Source organism: Bos indicus, chromosome 8 (genome assembly GCF_029378745.1).
Source record: "Bos indicus isolate NIAB-ARS_2022 breed Sahiwal x Tharparkar chromosome 8, NIAB-ARS_B.indTharparkar_mat_pri_1.0, whole genome shotgun sequence".
Taxonomy (NCBI): domain Eukaryota; kingdom Metazoa; phylum Chordata; class Mammalia; order Artiodactyla; family Bovidae; genus Bos; species Bos indicus.
In genome coordinates this window covers 79,223,628-79,238,071 of record NC_091767.1, presented here as the reverse complement: position 1 = coordinate 79,238,071, position 14,444 = coordinate 79,223,628, and the positions used below count along the sequence as shown (strand labels likewise).

General features: G+C 40.6%; 1 protein-coding gene across 5 annotated transcripts in view; it reads left to right on the top strand.

Moving 5' to 3' along the window:
• The window catches only part of GOLM1 (golgi membrane protein 1), a 59,870-nt gene extending 45,459 nt beyond the window's left edge, over positions 1 to 14,411 (top strand). For 3 of the 5 annotated variants that reach the window (XM_019966510.2, XM_070795066.1, XM_019966513.2), the window contains exons 7-10: positions 4,209 to 4,368; positions 5,129 to 5,398; positions 6,972 to 7,085; positions 12,119 to 14,411. In XM_019966510.2, coding sequence (XP_019822069.2) covers positions 4,209 to 4,368; positions 5,129 to 5,398; positions 6,972 to 7,085; positions 12,119 to 12,195 — 621 coding nt within the window. In that variant the 3' untranslated portion in view covers positions 12,196 to 14,411. Of the gene's footprint in view, positions 1 to 4,208; positions 4,369 to 5,128; positions 5,399 to 6,971; positions 7,086 to 11,305; positions 11,359 to 12,118 lie in introns of all 5 variants that reach the window. The other 2 variants (XM_070795067.1, XM_070795068.1) reach the window with 2 other exon arrangements.
• The last annotated feature ends 33 nt before the right edge of the window (positions 14,412 to 14,444 follow it).

Below are 14,444 nucleotides of genomic sequence, written 5' to 3'. Positions count from 1 at the left end.
CTCCTGTGTAAGCACAGCCTGTGGAAGTGCTGTTCAAAGCCTTCTGGGGGATCTTTGTTTAAAATGTAGCCGTTTTATTGAGATATATTTCACCTGCCATAGAGTCACCTATGTAGTATTTACAGTTCAGTGGTTTTAGTATATTCACAAATGGGAAGTCGTCATCATCACACTGTGATGCAGTCATCATCACGGTCAATGTTAGAACCTTTTCATAACTCCCCAAAGAAATCCCATACCCATTAGCTCACTCGCCTTTTACTTCCAGTTCCTGGAGGCTTAGGTGAGCTGTGATCTATCTTCTGTCTTACAGATTTGCCTTATCTGGACATTTATTTATGACGGACAATAACACTTATCAGTGACTTCCATGTAACTTTCAGGATCCACCCGTGTTGCAGCATGTATGAGCGCTCCCTTCCTGTGTATGGCTGAATAATAGTCCACTGTTTGTGCTGTGTTCTGTTTGTTTATTTGTCAGCTGATGGGCATTTGGGTTATTTCCACTTTTTGGCGACTGAATAATGCTGCTGTGAATGCTCATGCACACATTTTTATGTGAACATAGGCTTTCATTGCTTTTAGGTATATACCTAGGAGTGGAATCGTTAGATCGTGTGGTAACTCTCCACAGTGTATTGAGAAACTGCCATACTGTTTCGGAAGGTGATCTTACCCTTCTGCATTCCTGCCGACAGTTTATGAGGGTACCAGTTTTGCCACATCCTTGCCAGTTCTTGTCATTACATTTGTCTTTTTCATTATAACCATTGTAGTAGGTGTACAGTGCTATCTCATTATGGCTTTGATTTGCATTTCCCAGTAGTTGATGATATTGAGTATTTTTTCATGTATGCTTTGTTGGCTGTTTGTAATTTCTCTTTGGAGAAATTGTAAATTGTATCCTTTGTCCATTTTGAAATTGAGTTACTTTTATTATTGAGTTGTTAGACTTCTTTATATATTCATATAGAGATATTGGGTGTATGATTTGCAAATATTTTTTCCCATTCTTTGAGTTATCATTTCACTTTCTTGATGGTGTTCATTGAAGTAGAGAAGTTACTAATTTTAAGTCTAGTTTATCTATTTCCTTTGTTGTTTGTTCTATGAGTGTCATATCTAAAACTGCTTTGCCTAACCTAGCATCATGAAGATTTATGCCTGTTTTTTCTTGTGAGACTTGTAAAGTTCTTAGCATTTAGTTCTTCTTTTAGTCCTGTGATTCATATTGTTAATTTTGCATATGATGTGAGGTAGTGGTTCAACTTTATTATTTTGCATGTGGCTATCCAGTTGTCTCAACACCATTTGTTGGGGGGAAAAAAAAAACGATTCTTTTCCCCACTGAGTTGCCTTGACATCCTTGTCAGAAAAATCAGTTTACTATAAAGATGAGGGTCTGTTTTTGGACTCTCTGTCTGTTCCTTTGATCTCTTTTTCTATCCTCATGTCCACAGTACACAGTCTGGATTACTGTATTTTTGTAATAAACTTTGAAATCAGCAGCTTTGACTGCTCCATCTTTGTCCTTTTTCAAGATTATTTTGGCAGTTCTGCACTGGATGACTTTTTATACGAATTTTTGGATCTGCTTATCAGTGTCTTCAAACCAGGTGGGATTTGGACAGAGATTAAAGTCTGTAAGTCCCTTGGGAGGTGTTGTCATTTTAACATCTTGTCTTCTGATGTGTGAATGTGGGATTTGTTTCTATTTCTTTAAGTCCTTTAAAAATCTTTTCAATTATGTTTTGTAGTTTTCAGAATTCTTGCACTTCTTTTGTTCAATTTATTTCTAAGTATTTTTGATGCTGTTATAAATGGAATTGTTTTCTTAATTTCATTTTCAACTGTTTATTTCTAGTGTGTAGATAATTCATTTTTTATAATGACCTTGTATCAGCCTTTCTGAACTTATTAGTTCAAGTAGTATTTTTTGTGATTCTTTAGGATTTTCTGAATACAAGATTATGTCATCTAAAAATAGAGGTAGTTTCACATCTTCTTTTCCAATCTGGATGCCTTTTATTTCTTTTTATCGCCTAATAGCCCTAGCTAGAACCTCCAGTATAATGTTAAATGGAAGTGGTGAGGATAGACATCCTTGTCTTCTTTTTGATCATAGGGGGAAAGCTTTTAACTCGTTCACTCTTAAGTCTGATGTTAACTGTGCAAGCATACCTCATCTTATTGTGCTTTACAGATGTTTGTGTTTTTTACACATTGAAGGATTGTGGCAACTGTGTGTTGAGCAGGTATATTGGCTTCCTTTTTTTCCAACAGCATTTGCTCACTTCGTGTCCCTTTGTCACATTTTGGTAATTCTTAAAATATTTCAGACTTTTTCATTATTATTATATTTATTATAGAAATCTATGATCAAGGGTCTTGATGTTACTCTTGTAATGTTTTGGCATTTTTAGAAAATAAAGTATTTTTTAATTAAGGTAGTACATTTTTTAAACATAGTACTATTATGATAGACTACAGAATAGTGTAAACATAGCTTTTCTATGTACTGGGAACCCAGGAAATCGGTGTGATCACTTTATTGTGATATTTGCCTCATTGCAGTGGTTTGAAACTGAACCTGTGATATATTCATGGTATGCCTGTGTATTTTTCATAGATGCACATTATCAAGTTGAGGAAGTTCCCCTCTATTCATAATTTGTTGAGTGTTTTTATGAAGAAAAGCTGTTGAATTTTGCCAGTGTTTTTTCTGTATCCACTAGGATGATGGTGTGTTTTTTATCCTTTACACTACTGACATAGTATTATATGAATTGACTTCCGATGTTAAACCTTGGCATTGATGGGGAAAATCCTACTTGGCCATGATGTATAATCCTTTTGTATGTCACTTGATTTAATTTACTGGTATTTTGTTGATGATTTGGGGGTCTATATTCATACTAGTTCTACAGGTTTAGTTTCTTGTAATGTCTTTGTCAGGCTTAGGTATCAGGGTCATTATTGGGCTCATAGAATGAGTTGGGGAGTATTCCTTTCTCTGCTGCTTTTGGAAGAGTTTGAGAAGATGTAGTATTAAATGTTTGATAGAATTTACCACAGGAGTCATTTGAAACTGGGCTTTTTTAGGGGGAAATTTGTAAATTAATACTTCAGTCTCTTGTTACAATCTGCTCAGATTTTCTACTTCTTGAATGAGTTTTGGTAGTATGTGTCTTCCTAGGAACTTGTCTGTTTTAGGTAAGTTATCAAACTTGTTGGCAAATAGTTCTTAGTATTTCCTTATAATACAGTTTTTTATTTGTGTAAGAGTTGGTAGTGTTATCCTTTTTTTTATGTTAGTAATTTGAAATTGTTTTTAATCTAGCTAACGCTTGTCAAATTTGTTCATCTTTCAAGGAACTAACTTTTGGTTTTGTTGATTTTATTGTTTTTCTTTTACATATGTCATTAATTCCTGTTCTAATCTTTACTAAATCCTTCCTTACTTTAGGTTTAGTTTTTTCTTCTTTTTTCAAGTGTCTTAAGGTGGGAGATTAGGTTATTGATTTGAGATCTGTCTTTTTTCTTGAGATAGGCCTGAAATTTCCCTTTAAGCACTGCTCTAGTTGCCTTCCAGAAGTTTGGTGTGTTGTGTTTTCATTTTAATTTTTCTCAAGGTATTTTCTAGTTTTCCTTGTGATTTCTTTGACCCACTGGTTATTTAGGAGTGTGTTGTCTAATTTCCAAATATTTGTGAATTTCTCAAAAAACCTCATTCTGTTACTGATTTATAACTTCATTCCATTGTGATTGGTGACCATACATTGTGTGATTTCAGTCATTTAACATTTGTTGAGGTTCGTTTTGTGGCCGAGCATCTGTCTGCCTGGAGAGCAGTCCGTGTGCACTTGAGAAGAAATCGCATTTGCGTGTGTTTTGCTCTTGTTGGGTTGGGTCTGTAGATGTCTGCTCGGGTGGTTTGTCATGTTGTTCAAGCCTTCTCTTTCCTTGTTGATCTTCTGCCTACCTGTTAATCCAGTATTGAAAGTGTTTTTTCTGGGAGATATGGGCCCAAGCTCAGGTCTCTGCTTTATGCCAGGTGGTAGGGCACGACCAGGGTAGGGTATGGCATTAGTCAGGGTTTCCATGTGCTTGTTCATCAGAAGGATGCAGTGGTCCGTTGCATTGCTCAGGGTTGTTGAAGGTTCACGGTCACGGAGCTGCTGCCCTGACCACCTGTGTTCCTGTTTCAGCCTCGAGCCCCCAGTGAGTCCCAGCCCAGGCCGCAGGAGGCAGGCCCGCCCCAGGCAGAGGTGCCGGAAGCAAGAGGAAACGTGCCCAGCCACAGTGAGCCCCAGACACCAGCCCCTAGCTCCGAGGTGGCTTTTGATTTGAAGAGACAAGGTGAGAAAGGTAAGTGAAGCTTGCCAGTGACATGCTGTCTTCAGGGCTGTGCAAAACACACAGGAGCAGCTCCGGCCCCTCAGTCCGTACAGATACTCAGAGCTCACTGCTTGTGGGGAGCCTAGTAGTCGGGCTGCAGGTGGTAGTGAGTATCTCTCTGGGCACCTGGACTCGGGGCCACAGGGCTTTTATCTGCCTTCCTGACGTCTCACCCTTGTAAACTTCCTCGTTCTTTGGCAGCTTGGTAAAGGAAGGTCTAGGTGTGCCTTTATTCGGGACAGTGGCGGGGCTGTTTAGTTAAGGGGACGTGGCTGAGTCCTGGGTGGCTGTCACTGGCTCCCAGATTCTGGGTCTCAAGTAGGGTGATCAGATAAGCCTGGCATTACAGCCTCCTCCCCTTGCAGGATGTGCTCAATCCAGATGACTTGGTCTGGATTTGTTTTCTAAACCGTTTCCTCTTTCTTGTGGTTCTGAAGATATACTCCAGGCACAGTGAGGCTTGGAGTCTGGTGCCGTTAAGTTGCTCAGTTTTGTCCAATTCTTTGCAACCCCATGGACTGTTACATGACAGGCTTCTCTGTCTTTCACCATCTCCCAGAGTTTGCTCAAACTCATGTCCATTGAGTCAGTGATGCCATCTGCTAGGCCACAGCATACATGATCGGCTACCCCGTCCATCCACAGTCCTTGGGAAGGCTCTGGGAATTGAGTGGTCTGAGGATTTCTGTATTGTATGGTGAGGTCACGGCAACCTGTGTCCTATGCACAGAGGAAACCAAGGAAATTCAGGTCGTCAGCGAGGAGGAGCTTCAGAGGGACAGTCTGGCACTGCCGAAGGAGCCAGGCCGAGAACAGGAAGTGGAAGGAGACAGACAAGTGGGCGGAAAAGGCAATGGAGAACCCGGAGAGCTGGGCCAAATCCCACAGGTCCCAGCCGCCCTGCTGGCCAGCCAGGAGAATCAAGAGGCGGAGGGCCCTGAACGGGACCAGCTCGTCATCCGCGACGGACAGGAGGAGGGGCAGGATGCCGACGAGGAAGGTGGGTGAGAGGCCCCCTGGGCTGCCCGCTCATTCCGCTGCACCAGGCAGTAGCCCCTTCCATGGCCTTCCCGGTGCAGAACGGACACCCGTGAAGACGACCAACCAGCAGGGCGCCATTTGGCAGTCGTTCTGTTTGTTTGTTTCCATTGTCAGGCAGGAGACAAGACAGAAGGGCCGGGCACTCCTAGCACTTGGAACTTGTAGAAATCATATTCACAGGGAGCCTAGGGGGCTTTCCAGGTGGAAGACCTTGGATGGGAGCTGAGCACAGCGTCCACATAGGTCTCCTGGCGGGCAGAGCCCACACGTTTTCCTTGTCACTTCATCTCCTCCTGCCGTGTCACTGGCAGGCAGTGCCTGGTGAACCGAAGGAGGAAGGAAGGACAGATGGAAGGATCGGATAGATGGAGGGTCACACGTGTTTGAGCATTGCGGAAAAGTGACGTGGGAATCTCACCTTTCTGGTTTGGTTTACTTTTCTTTTTTAAAGGAAAGTGTGGGAAACTGAGATGAGCAGAATATTCTGGGATGTATCTTGGTCCCTGAAAGACGGAAAACATTTTAATCCTAGCTAAGCCAGGGGCGCTTAGAAGACACCTGTGTGCTGAGCCTGATAAAGTGACAGGTGGGGATAGTACTTACTGGCAGAAATTACCCCGATTTTCTGAAGAGTGTGTTCTCACAACTTTTCTGTTAAATAATTGGGGAGGAAAAAAGAAAAAAAGGACACTCTGGGGGGCTGATCAGAGTGGCAGTCAAGTTTCAGCTCACTCAGCAGTTGGTCGCAGGGTGTAACAGCTGCCAGTAGGCCGGCACTACTGTGGGGGCCTGTGTGTCACACCTTGTTCAAGGTCAGCTGTAATGGTCTGATTAGTAGAATAAAGCCGCACGGCACACAGGCCTGGGCTTTGTTTCCTCTTCAGGCAGTTAGTGCAGGGGTATAGGACTGGAGCTGACTTTTCCAGACATGCTTTTTAAACAAAAGATCTTGTTTATACAGATATGAAATGTTAACAGTAACCCTCTGAGTATGTCTCTTGATTGCATCCTGTCCTGATCTTTTCTGGTTGCTCTTCTCTCTGGGGATGAATGCAGTGATAAATGAGCTAATTCTGTATGTCTGATGGAAAAATTTTACCCTTTGACTCACAATAGCCACTCCATTTCCTTCTCTCAGGGCAGTGAACCATTTTAAGCAGATGCCTCCATTAACCAGAAACCTGTTTCCAAATAGTGATGCCTTCCTTTAACGTTGATTATCTCTTTAAAAAACTGGAATTTTGGTTTGGTGAACTAGTTACCCTGATTCCAGCCTGGAATGGAGCTCTTTATTTAGGGCCATATTTTAAATAGATTCAAAGTTGGAGTGGGGCATACATAAGTAGAGGAATCCTGCATGGTCTTGGCACTGGGAGCAAGCACACGAGTCCCTGTCATTTCCTGAGAGGAAGCAGAAAGAGCTGATTGTTAAACCAGGGTTGGGATAACCCTAGCGCCCGGGCTCTGGTGTTCCCATGGCATCGAGAGAGAAATGATGTAGCTTATGTTTTGTGGTTCTGCTAATTTTTCAGGGAGAAATCAGCAGAAACTGGGAGCTGATGATGACTACAACATGGATGAGAATGAGGCAGAATCTGAAACAGACAAGCAGGCAGCCCTTGCAGGGAATGACAAAAACAGAAATGGTAATTAACAGTGGTGGTGGTGGTGGTGGGTGGGTGGGGGTGGTCACCTTGTGTCTGATTTGTGGTCCTTCACTTTTGTATGACTGCACACTGAATCCCAACAATAATGTTGTAAGTAATCCCTAATTAGAAGACTGTTTTCTCCGGAAGCCTTGGAGTGTAGGGGCAGTGGAGAGAGGTGACAGTTTCAGGAGGCCACAACGAGGACCTTTCAGAAAGTCTGCATACATGAACTTGAGCATCAGCCCCTCAGGGGTCAGTGCGGATATGCTTCAGTGAAGTTTAGGAATTTCCCTTCAAAATGGTAGGTCACCGCATGATCATTTCACAGCACTAGTCGAAATGCTGTCATGTGTACACAGGCAAGTTTTTATAGTAGCACTCTGTGTTACTTTGTATTAACTGTTATTTTGAACTTTTGAAGAGTCCAGGCCTGTGGGATGCTGAGATTCTGGATTCGTCTCCTTGTGATTGGATTCTGGTTGAACTTTTTTTTTTAATAGCTGCAGTTGTGGTGTTGTAGCTTCACACCAGGAGGCACAGGATGGCAGGCTGATCCTTGGTTAAGGTGGTACCCACGAGGTCTGTCTGCTGCAAAGGTCCATTTTCCCCTCTGTAACTAACATGTCTTACAGAGGGGGATGCTGTGTGACGGTGTGACTTTGCTGTCCATTGAAAACCGTTGTCTGGATGGTCATTCCGCACATTGATCAGCTGTCATTCTTTGAGGACTCCCTCACCCCCAGTGTGTATACATTTGCACACACACACAGGCACACATACTCTCTCTCCCTTGTTTTAGTTTCACTGTAGACTCAAGGTTTCCTTTCTTAAAGTTCATTTTTCCATCAAACTCTTGGTGTTTCTTTCTCAGTTTTTAAGAATTCTTTATGTGCTGGGGAGGTTGCCAGTACTACCTAGCAGTTTATCTTGATTTTGATTATGGTTTTTTGCCATGTAAAAGTTTCAAAAATTTTTATGTCTTTTTTTTTTGCCTACAGATATGGAGTCATAGTTTTCTCATTTAGAGTTGAATTCACCCTTTTTTTTTTTTTTTTGTTCAGTATACTTTCAGATTTTTATTTTGGTTTTATGAAGTAAGTCAGATTGAGAAAAGCACACAAAACAAACAAGTTGTTAGAAGTTAAACATTTTTTAACCGCACCCTGCCTTCCTGACTCAAGAAACAGAACTTGGCTTCAGGAAGTTCCTTCTTTGTTGCCCTTCCTGTCCTAGCACCTTCCCTCCCTGTACTGAAATACCTGTCCTCACCTTTCCATTCGGCATTTTCTTGAATTTCTTTATGGGCTTATCATCCAAGTGGGCATCCCTGGATGCCATAGTTTATTTAGTCTTGCCCGTTTTCTTATATTTGATATGTGTTTAAGTCTCAATTTACAAGTCTTCTCTTCCTTCCTTCCTTCCATTCAGCCAGCCAGCCAGCCATTGCTGTTTGACCACAGTCTGGAGAGTGTTGATTGTGTATTTCATGGCTCTGTTTATGGTTTGGTTTAGTGTGTTCTTCTTTCCTCCCTATTTCCTGCAGATCACCAGCTGATACCTGGAGGTGGTATTTTAATTCAGCCATTCCTATTTCATTTGTTAATTGAAATATTTTGTAAATAGACAAGTCATGGTATTGTTCATACAGCATAGGCAGGATAAATGCTTCTTTCTCTTTACCAGTTTTCACAATAAGGAATTATTTCCTTTGACCTTTTGAAGGTGACCATTTGAAAATATAAACTTTTAAACCTTTTTGATGGGTTTCATTCAGTTGCATTTATAATCTTTTTTGAAGTTCACATCGTCTCACCTTTGGCCAGTGAGGTTTTCCCCACTTCTCTCTGAACCATTGGTTCCTTTGTCTCTTGTCCTGCTTAGCCACTGCTTCACTCCACACACTGCCTTTTCTCTGTGAGGGGCTTTACCTGAGAAGAACGCAAAGAGGAGTCGCTGCCAGTGTGTTTCATGGACCTCCACCAGCTCCTTCGTCTTCCATGGGCACTCCGTGGTCACCTGCTGTGGGAGTAGCAGGACTGCCCCTTCCAGCTGCAGCTCTCTCACTGGCCCAGGTGCTTTCTGCTGTAACCTGTTGGTTGTTAGGATTTCTGTTGTTCCCGGGTCCATCAGAAACTCCATTGCTTCCCTCTGTTTTCTTTCCAGACTCTGTGAGTGTATGGTTTGCTGTCCATGGATTATTTTTGACTGCTTGTATTTTGGGGTCTGCAGGACTCCTGCTCAGCTAGTTTTGCTGTAAATGGTCTCTAGTTTTTGAGTTTTTAAATTTAGTAGTTGGTTTATGTAAGGATTCTGAGAGGTTCAAAAACTGTGCCACTGTTTCTGCCATCTTTCCAGAATCCTCTACTTTCATAACTTACACTTAACATCTCTTGATTCATTTGACTCACTTTAAATGTTTTCAAGTGTATGGGCATGAGATAAGGGCCCAGTTTTCTTTTTCCAAAGGTGTTTGCAGCTGGCCCAACACTATCTAAAATCACCATCTCATAGTGAGTTGAGGTGCTACCATCATCAAACACTGGATTTTCATATGTACTTGGTTCTGATTTTTGGATTTTCTATTTCTGTTTTATTGGTTTCTCTCTTGATTCACAGTGTACCACATTGTTCTAAGTATAGCAGCCTTTTTTTTTTTTTTTAATCTAGCCAGTCTACTTTCTCTGGAAAATTCAAGCCAACATCTTTTGAATAATGCTTCTTTCCTTTTTGGCTCCTCCTTGAATTCAGATTAGAAGTGTATTAGAACTTTTCAATCTATTCATGTCTCGTGTCCTCTTTTTCATATTTTGCATTTCTGCTTCTCTGATCTGTGTTGAGAATAATTTACTCAGAAACATCTTCCAATTCAAAAATTTTTCTTTCGTCTATGCCTTCTTTGCTCTGTTTTAATTTCTAAACTTTTCTCTTGGCCATTCTTTATGGGTCCTTATTCCTTGCTCATGTTTTCAGACATCTTTTATTTCTCTGTCAACATTATTTCATACGCCTTGTCTTCCAGTTGTAGTATCTGAAAACTTGCGGTGTTGCATTTTGTTTCTGCAGACTGTCCTCACGGTACCTTGTTTCCTTGTGTGTTTTGTGCCTCTTAACTGTGAACTACTACTTTCCATGGAACTTTGTGTGGGAAGTATTGGAGAGTTAGAGAGAGAAGGTTGTTTGCCTCTGCCAGTCTCAAGGAGGGTACTGCAAACTCAAAACTCCTTTAATAAAGTAGGTTGTCACCTTTAGGGTTTTTTGGGATCACATGGAAAAATGAGAGTTTGAATTATACACCCGCACGATCATCTCATGTGGTTAAGCATGCTCTAGTCCACACGAGACTTTTCATTGCAGGTTTATTTTCTGTTGCCTTTAAGTCAAGGATGTGAAACTTCAGGGTTCACGTTTATATGGGCATCCCTTTCTTCACTCCCCACCTTGAGGGGAGCCCTCATGTTTAAGGGCCTTTTGAAGCTGTGAGGGGAGCTCGGAGTCTTCAGGCTTCAGCAGAAGTCCTTAGGACAAAAGCTGGCATTGATGCTTATTACCTTCAGTTGTTAATATTTCCACTTCATTTTTGATCTTCCTGTTAGTGTTGTTGCATTTTAATGTTTTATTAATTTTTTTTTCACTTTTCATTTTGAAATAATTTAAACAAAACTAGTAAGAATTTCCACAAACCTTCATCCAGGTACCCCAAGTGTTAACATCTTATGTAACCATAGTACAGTTATCAGAATGAAGACATTTAATATTCACATAATGCTATTATCTATAGACATTCAGATTTCTTGAATTGTCCAACTAATAACCGCTTTCTGATTCAAGATCTAATCCAGGATCATACACTGCATTTATCATCATATCTCTTTAGTGTCTTTTAACCTGGAACCCTCTGTCTTTATCACTTATAGCACTGATAATTTTTAAAGTGTTTTGGCCGATTGTTTGGTAGAAAGTTGAGTTTGATTCAGCAGTGCATCCTTAAAAAATCTTTTGTATTTTACCCAGCATGTCACTTACTACAATTGGCAGAGTTGCTTGGGGTTTCTAAAATTGAAAGTCTTAAGTTCATTTTTAATTATTTTCATAGACTTTTTAGCTAATTATTTTTAATGCAAAAGATGAACGTGTTAGGAGTCAGAATTTTAAGCAAATACAAGTTAGATGTGTGACTGTGCAATGAAGCCTTGGGATCTTTCATCCCTTACACCCAGGTGTCCGTCTAAGGATTTGACCTTGTACCTGCTAAGGCTTTCAAATTGAGGAGGTAAGCGAAGTAGAGCAATGGTTTTGCTATACCTGTGATGGATTCATTTTGATATTTGGCAAAACTAATACAATTATGTAAAGTTTAAAAATAAAATTTAAAAAAAAAAAAAAGAATTTTAAGTTGAAGAAATGTCATTTTAAAATTATGTCATCAAGATGGTTGCAGAGCCTGCTTTTCTCCAGGGAAATTAGAAGAAAAAGGCATTAGTTCCAACTTTATTAGAGAACTTAAGACAGTCATTTATAAAATCATTAAGATGTGCAATAGTTGTAAATGAGGATCTTGGGTTTAGGTTATATTTGTGATGTGTCTTTTTACATCCTTTGGGTGTCATAGGATAAAGAGGGTGGAAGCCACATATTGACATCAATTCTGTAAAAGAAGAGCTTTGGAGTCACAAAAGCTAACCTAAGTTGCAAATGGCTTTTAGGAAGCAGTGTGCTTCCTGCTGCAGGTGCAGTTAACAGATTCATGCAGCGCATGAGGGTCATGATCATGTCAAAAATTCTATGAGTACATTTCATACCATCTATTTTGTAGAACATCATTAAACTATTTCACAGTTCATGGTACCTTGTTGGCTATACAAATGGACTCTTTTGCTCTCTTGTCGTTGATTAGCAATGAAATTCCACATTATAATGTTACCCTGGGAGACAGTCCTCTCTTATAGACACTTAAGTCAAATGGGACCTGCCTGGGCTGGTTTCTCAAAATGCTTAATACTAGAACATTTTGTTTTCTTTTTCCTTTTTAGTTCTTAACGCTGAAAATCAGAAAGGAGACACAATAAATTTACTTGATCAGCATGAAAAGAGGAATCACACACTCTGAATCAAACTGGAATCACATTCTTGTGTGTCAGAATTGAACAGAGATCACTATAATAGTCACAAGGGATTGAATACTGTGAATAATGTACTAAGTAAAATATCTAAAGATGATTATTGTGGAGTTTTAGTTTGTATTTACAATGTAGGAAAATGAGATTGTCTTTGAGACAGTGTTTTAGAGGTATTTTTGAAGTGTTTATATTGAGATGTCAAAATTGTTGAAATTTGTTGGCTAATAGGTATTTCATAAGAAGATCAACACCAGAAATAGAACACAGGTTCTCCTTCAAGTACGACAACAGCAGGATTCATGTTGTGAAGTGTAACCTTTGCTGTGATGGGGACTCCCATACTCGCAGAGCTCCTTGTCTTCAGGTCCCTCTGGAGTCATTCTCTTCGCCATGTGCTGCGCTGAGACAGGAACCAGCCCTGCAGTCGGCATTGAGTGATTTTTGGTTTATTCTTCGGTGCTCACTTCTGGTTCTGACAATCAGTGGCCTAGAGCACTGACTGTTAACATAAACATCACGAGCAACGGTGTTAAACAAGTCTAAACACAGAGGTGTTTTCTGTGAGGATTTTTTAAAAGACTGCTACTTGTACAATAACCCTTGTCATTAATGTACAAAATGCTTTCAAGTGACTTGTAATTTGAGTACCTGTGATCTATACTTGCCTTGCTTAGTATGTGTGGGCAAAGCATTACCAAGAAAAGCCACGTGCAGATTAGACTTCTGACACAACGGGCCAAAGCAGGGCTGACCTTGGGCACGTGTGGCAGAGAAGGTAGTACCGCACTGTGGGTGGGTGTGCTGCGGACACTGCCTACTTCACTGCTAGAAGAGAAGAGAAATTTGATGATGAAGGAGATACACAGCATACAGATTTGGAAAGTTTAGAAAGTCAAATGCAGTAGTTGTCTTTTTCAGTTTACACATGTACCTTGTGGTAAAGGACCATATCACAAACTGATTTAAAAACCAAAAGTTAATTTGAAAATGACTAATCGTAATTTGCTTAATAGTGACATCAGGTTTGAGTTGGTTCTTGCAAATAAACAGGCTCCTGTCAGACTTCACACTCACATTATGACCTTTAGAAAGGCTCCCTACAGGGTTAAGTGGGTGGTGATGCTTATTAAATCAGCATTCTGAGTCATAGGGCTTGAGATACAGGGGCTTCAGGTCATGTGACACAACCCCCTGTTAACAGAGAAGAGACTGGGGCCCAGAGGACTTCTGAAGCCTCTCCAGGCCCAGCCAGCGTGCCTGCTTCGAAGCTGGCTTCGGACTCCTGGTGCCCCTGCTGCCACTGAGGGGCGGGGCCTGGTCTGCATTCAGGTTATGATCGCCAACTTGAATGCTGTGTGGTATTTTCCTACCTAATTAAGATTGTAACTGCCCACCCAGAAAAGACAACTGAAGGGTGTGAAAGTAGCTTTATAAGGTACTCATCTAGGTCCTTGTCCAGCCTCCCTCTGTGTCTAAGTCTTAATCAGTCTTAGGGTTGATGTCTTGCATATTAGCCTTTATTCATCTCATGTTTTATCAGTGTGCCTAGAGTTGCTGAGAAATGAAACTCTGTTCAGGTTTTAAAACTGCTTTCAGTTTTCCCTTCATCTGCTGGTGAAACCCTAAGGAATCAGCTTGTAAACTGTGGATTAAGGATTAATAAGGATTTGCCTTATTAATTAAACCTTTCTGTGGAATGAGATGCTGATATAAATAAAAAATAATCATGATTTAATCTCCTTGTACAGAGGCACCTGAAAGCTGTTTATTCGGGAGGTAGGTACTTGAGGTGTTTCTTCAAGCAGTCATGCTTTATTCCTGTTGGCTTCCCTTGGGATCAACTATTCCAAGGAACAATCTAGAGATGCCACAGCCATTTATTTAAAAAATAAAACCTGTGTAATAAGCATCAGATAGATTATCAAACAATGTGGTCTTTTGGGTTCATCTAAAAGCAGCAGCTAATCCAATTTTTAATAAACTGTTTGATTCACACCCTCCTCTATATTCTCAAATGGTGTGTAGACAAGGAGTGATGATTAATTTGATCTTTTTTTCTGCAGATGAAGATTGCCATAGCAGCTTTGGATTAGATTTCATGAATAATCATTGCACCTAGCATACCTTTGTGTGATGGAATTTGAAAAAACATTCCCTGATTAAGTCAATGTGGTATCATTAAATAACTAGTTGAGAACTGGCATAATTGTTTTATTTGGTAATTGGTGGTTATCTATTC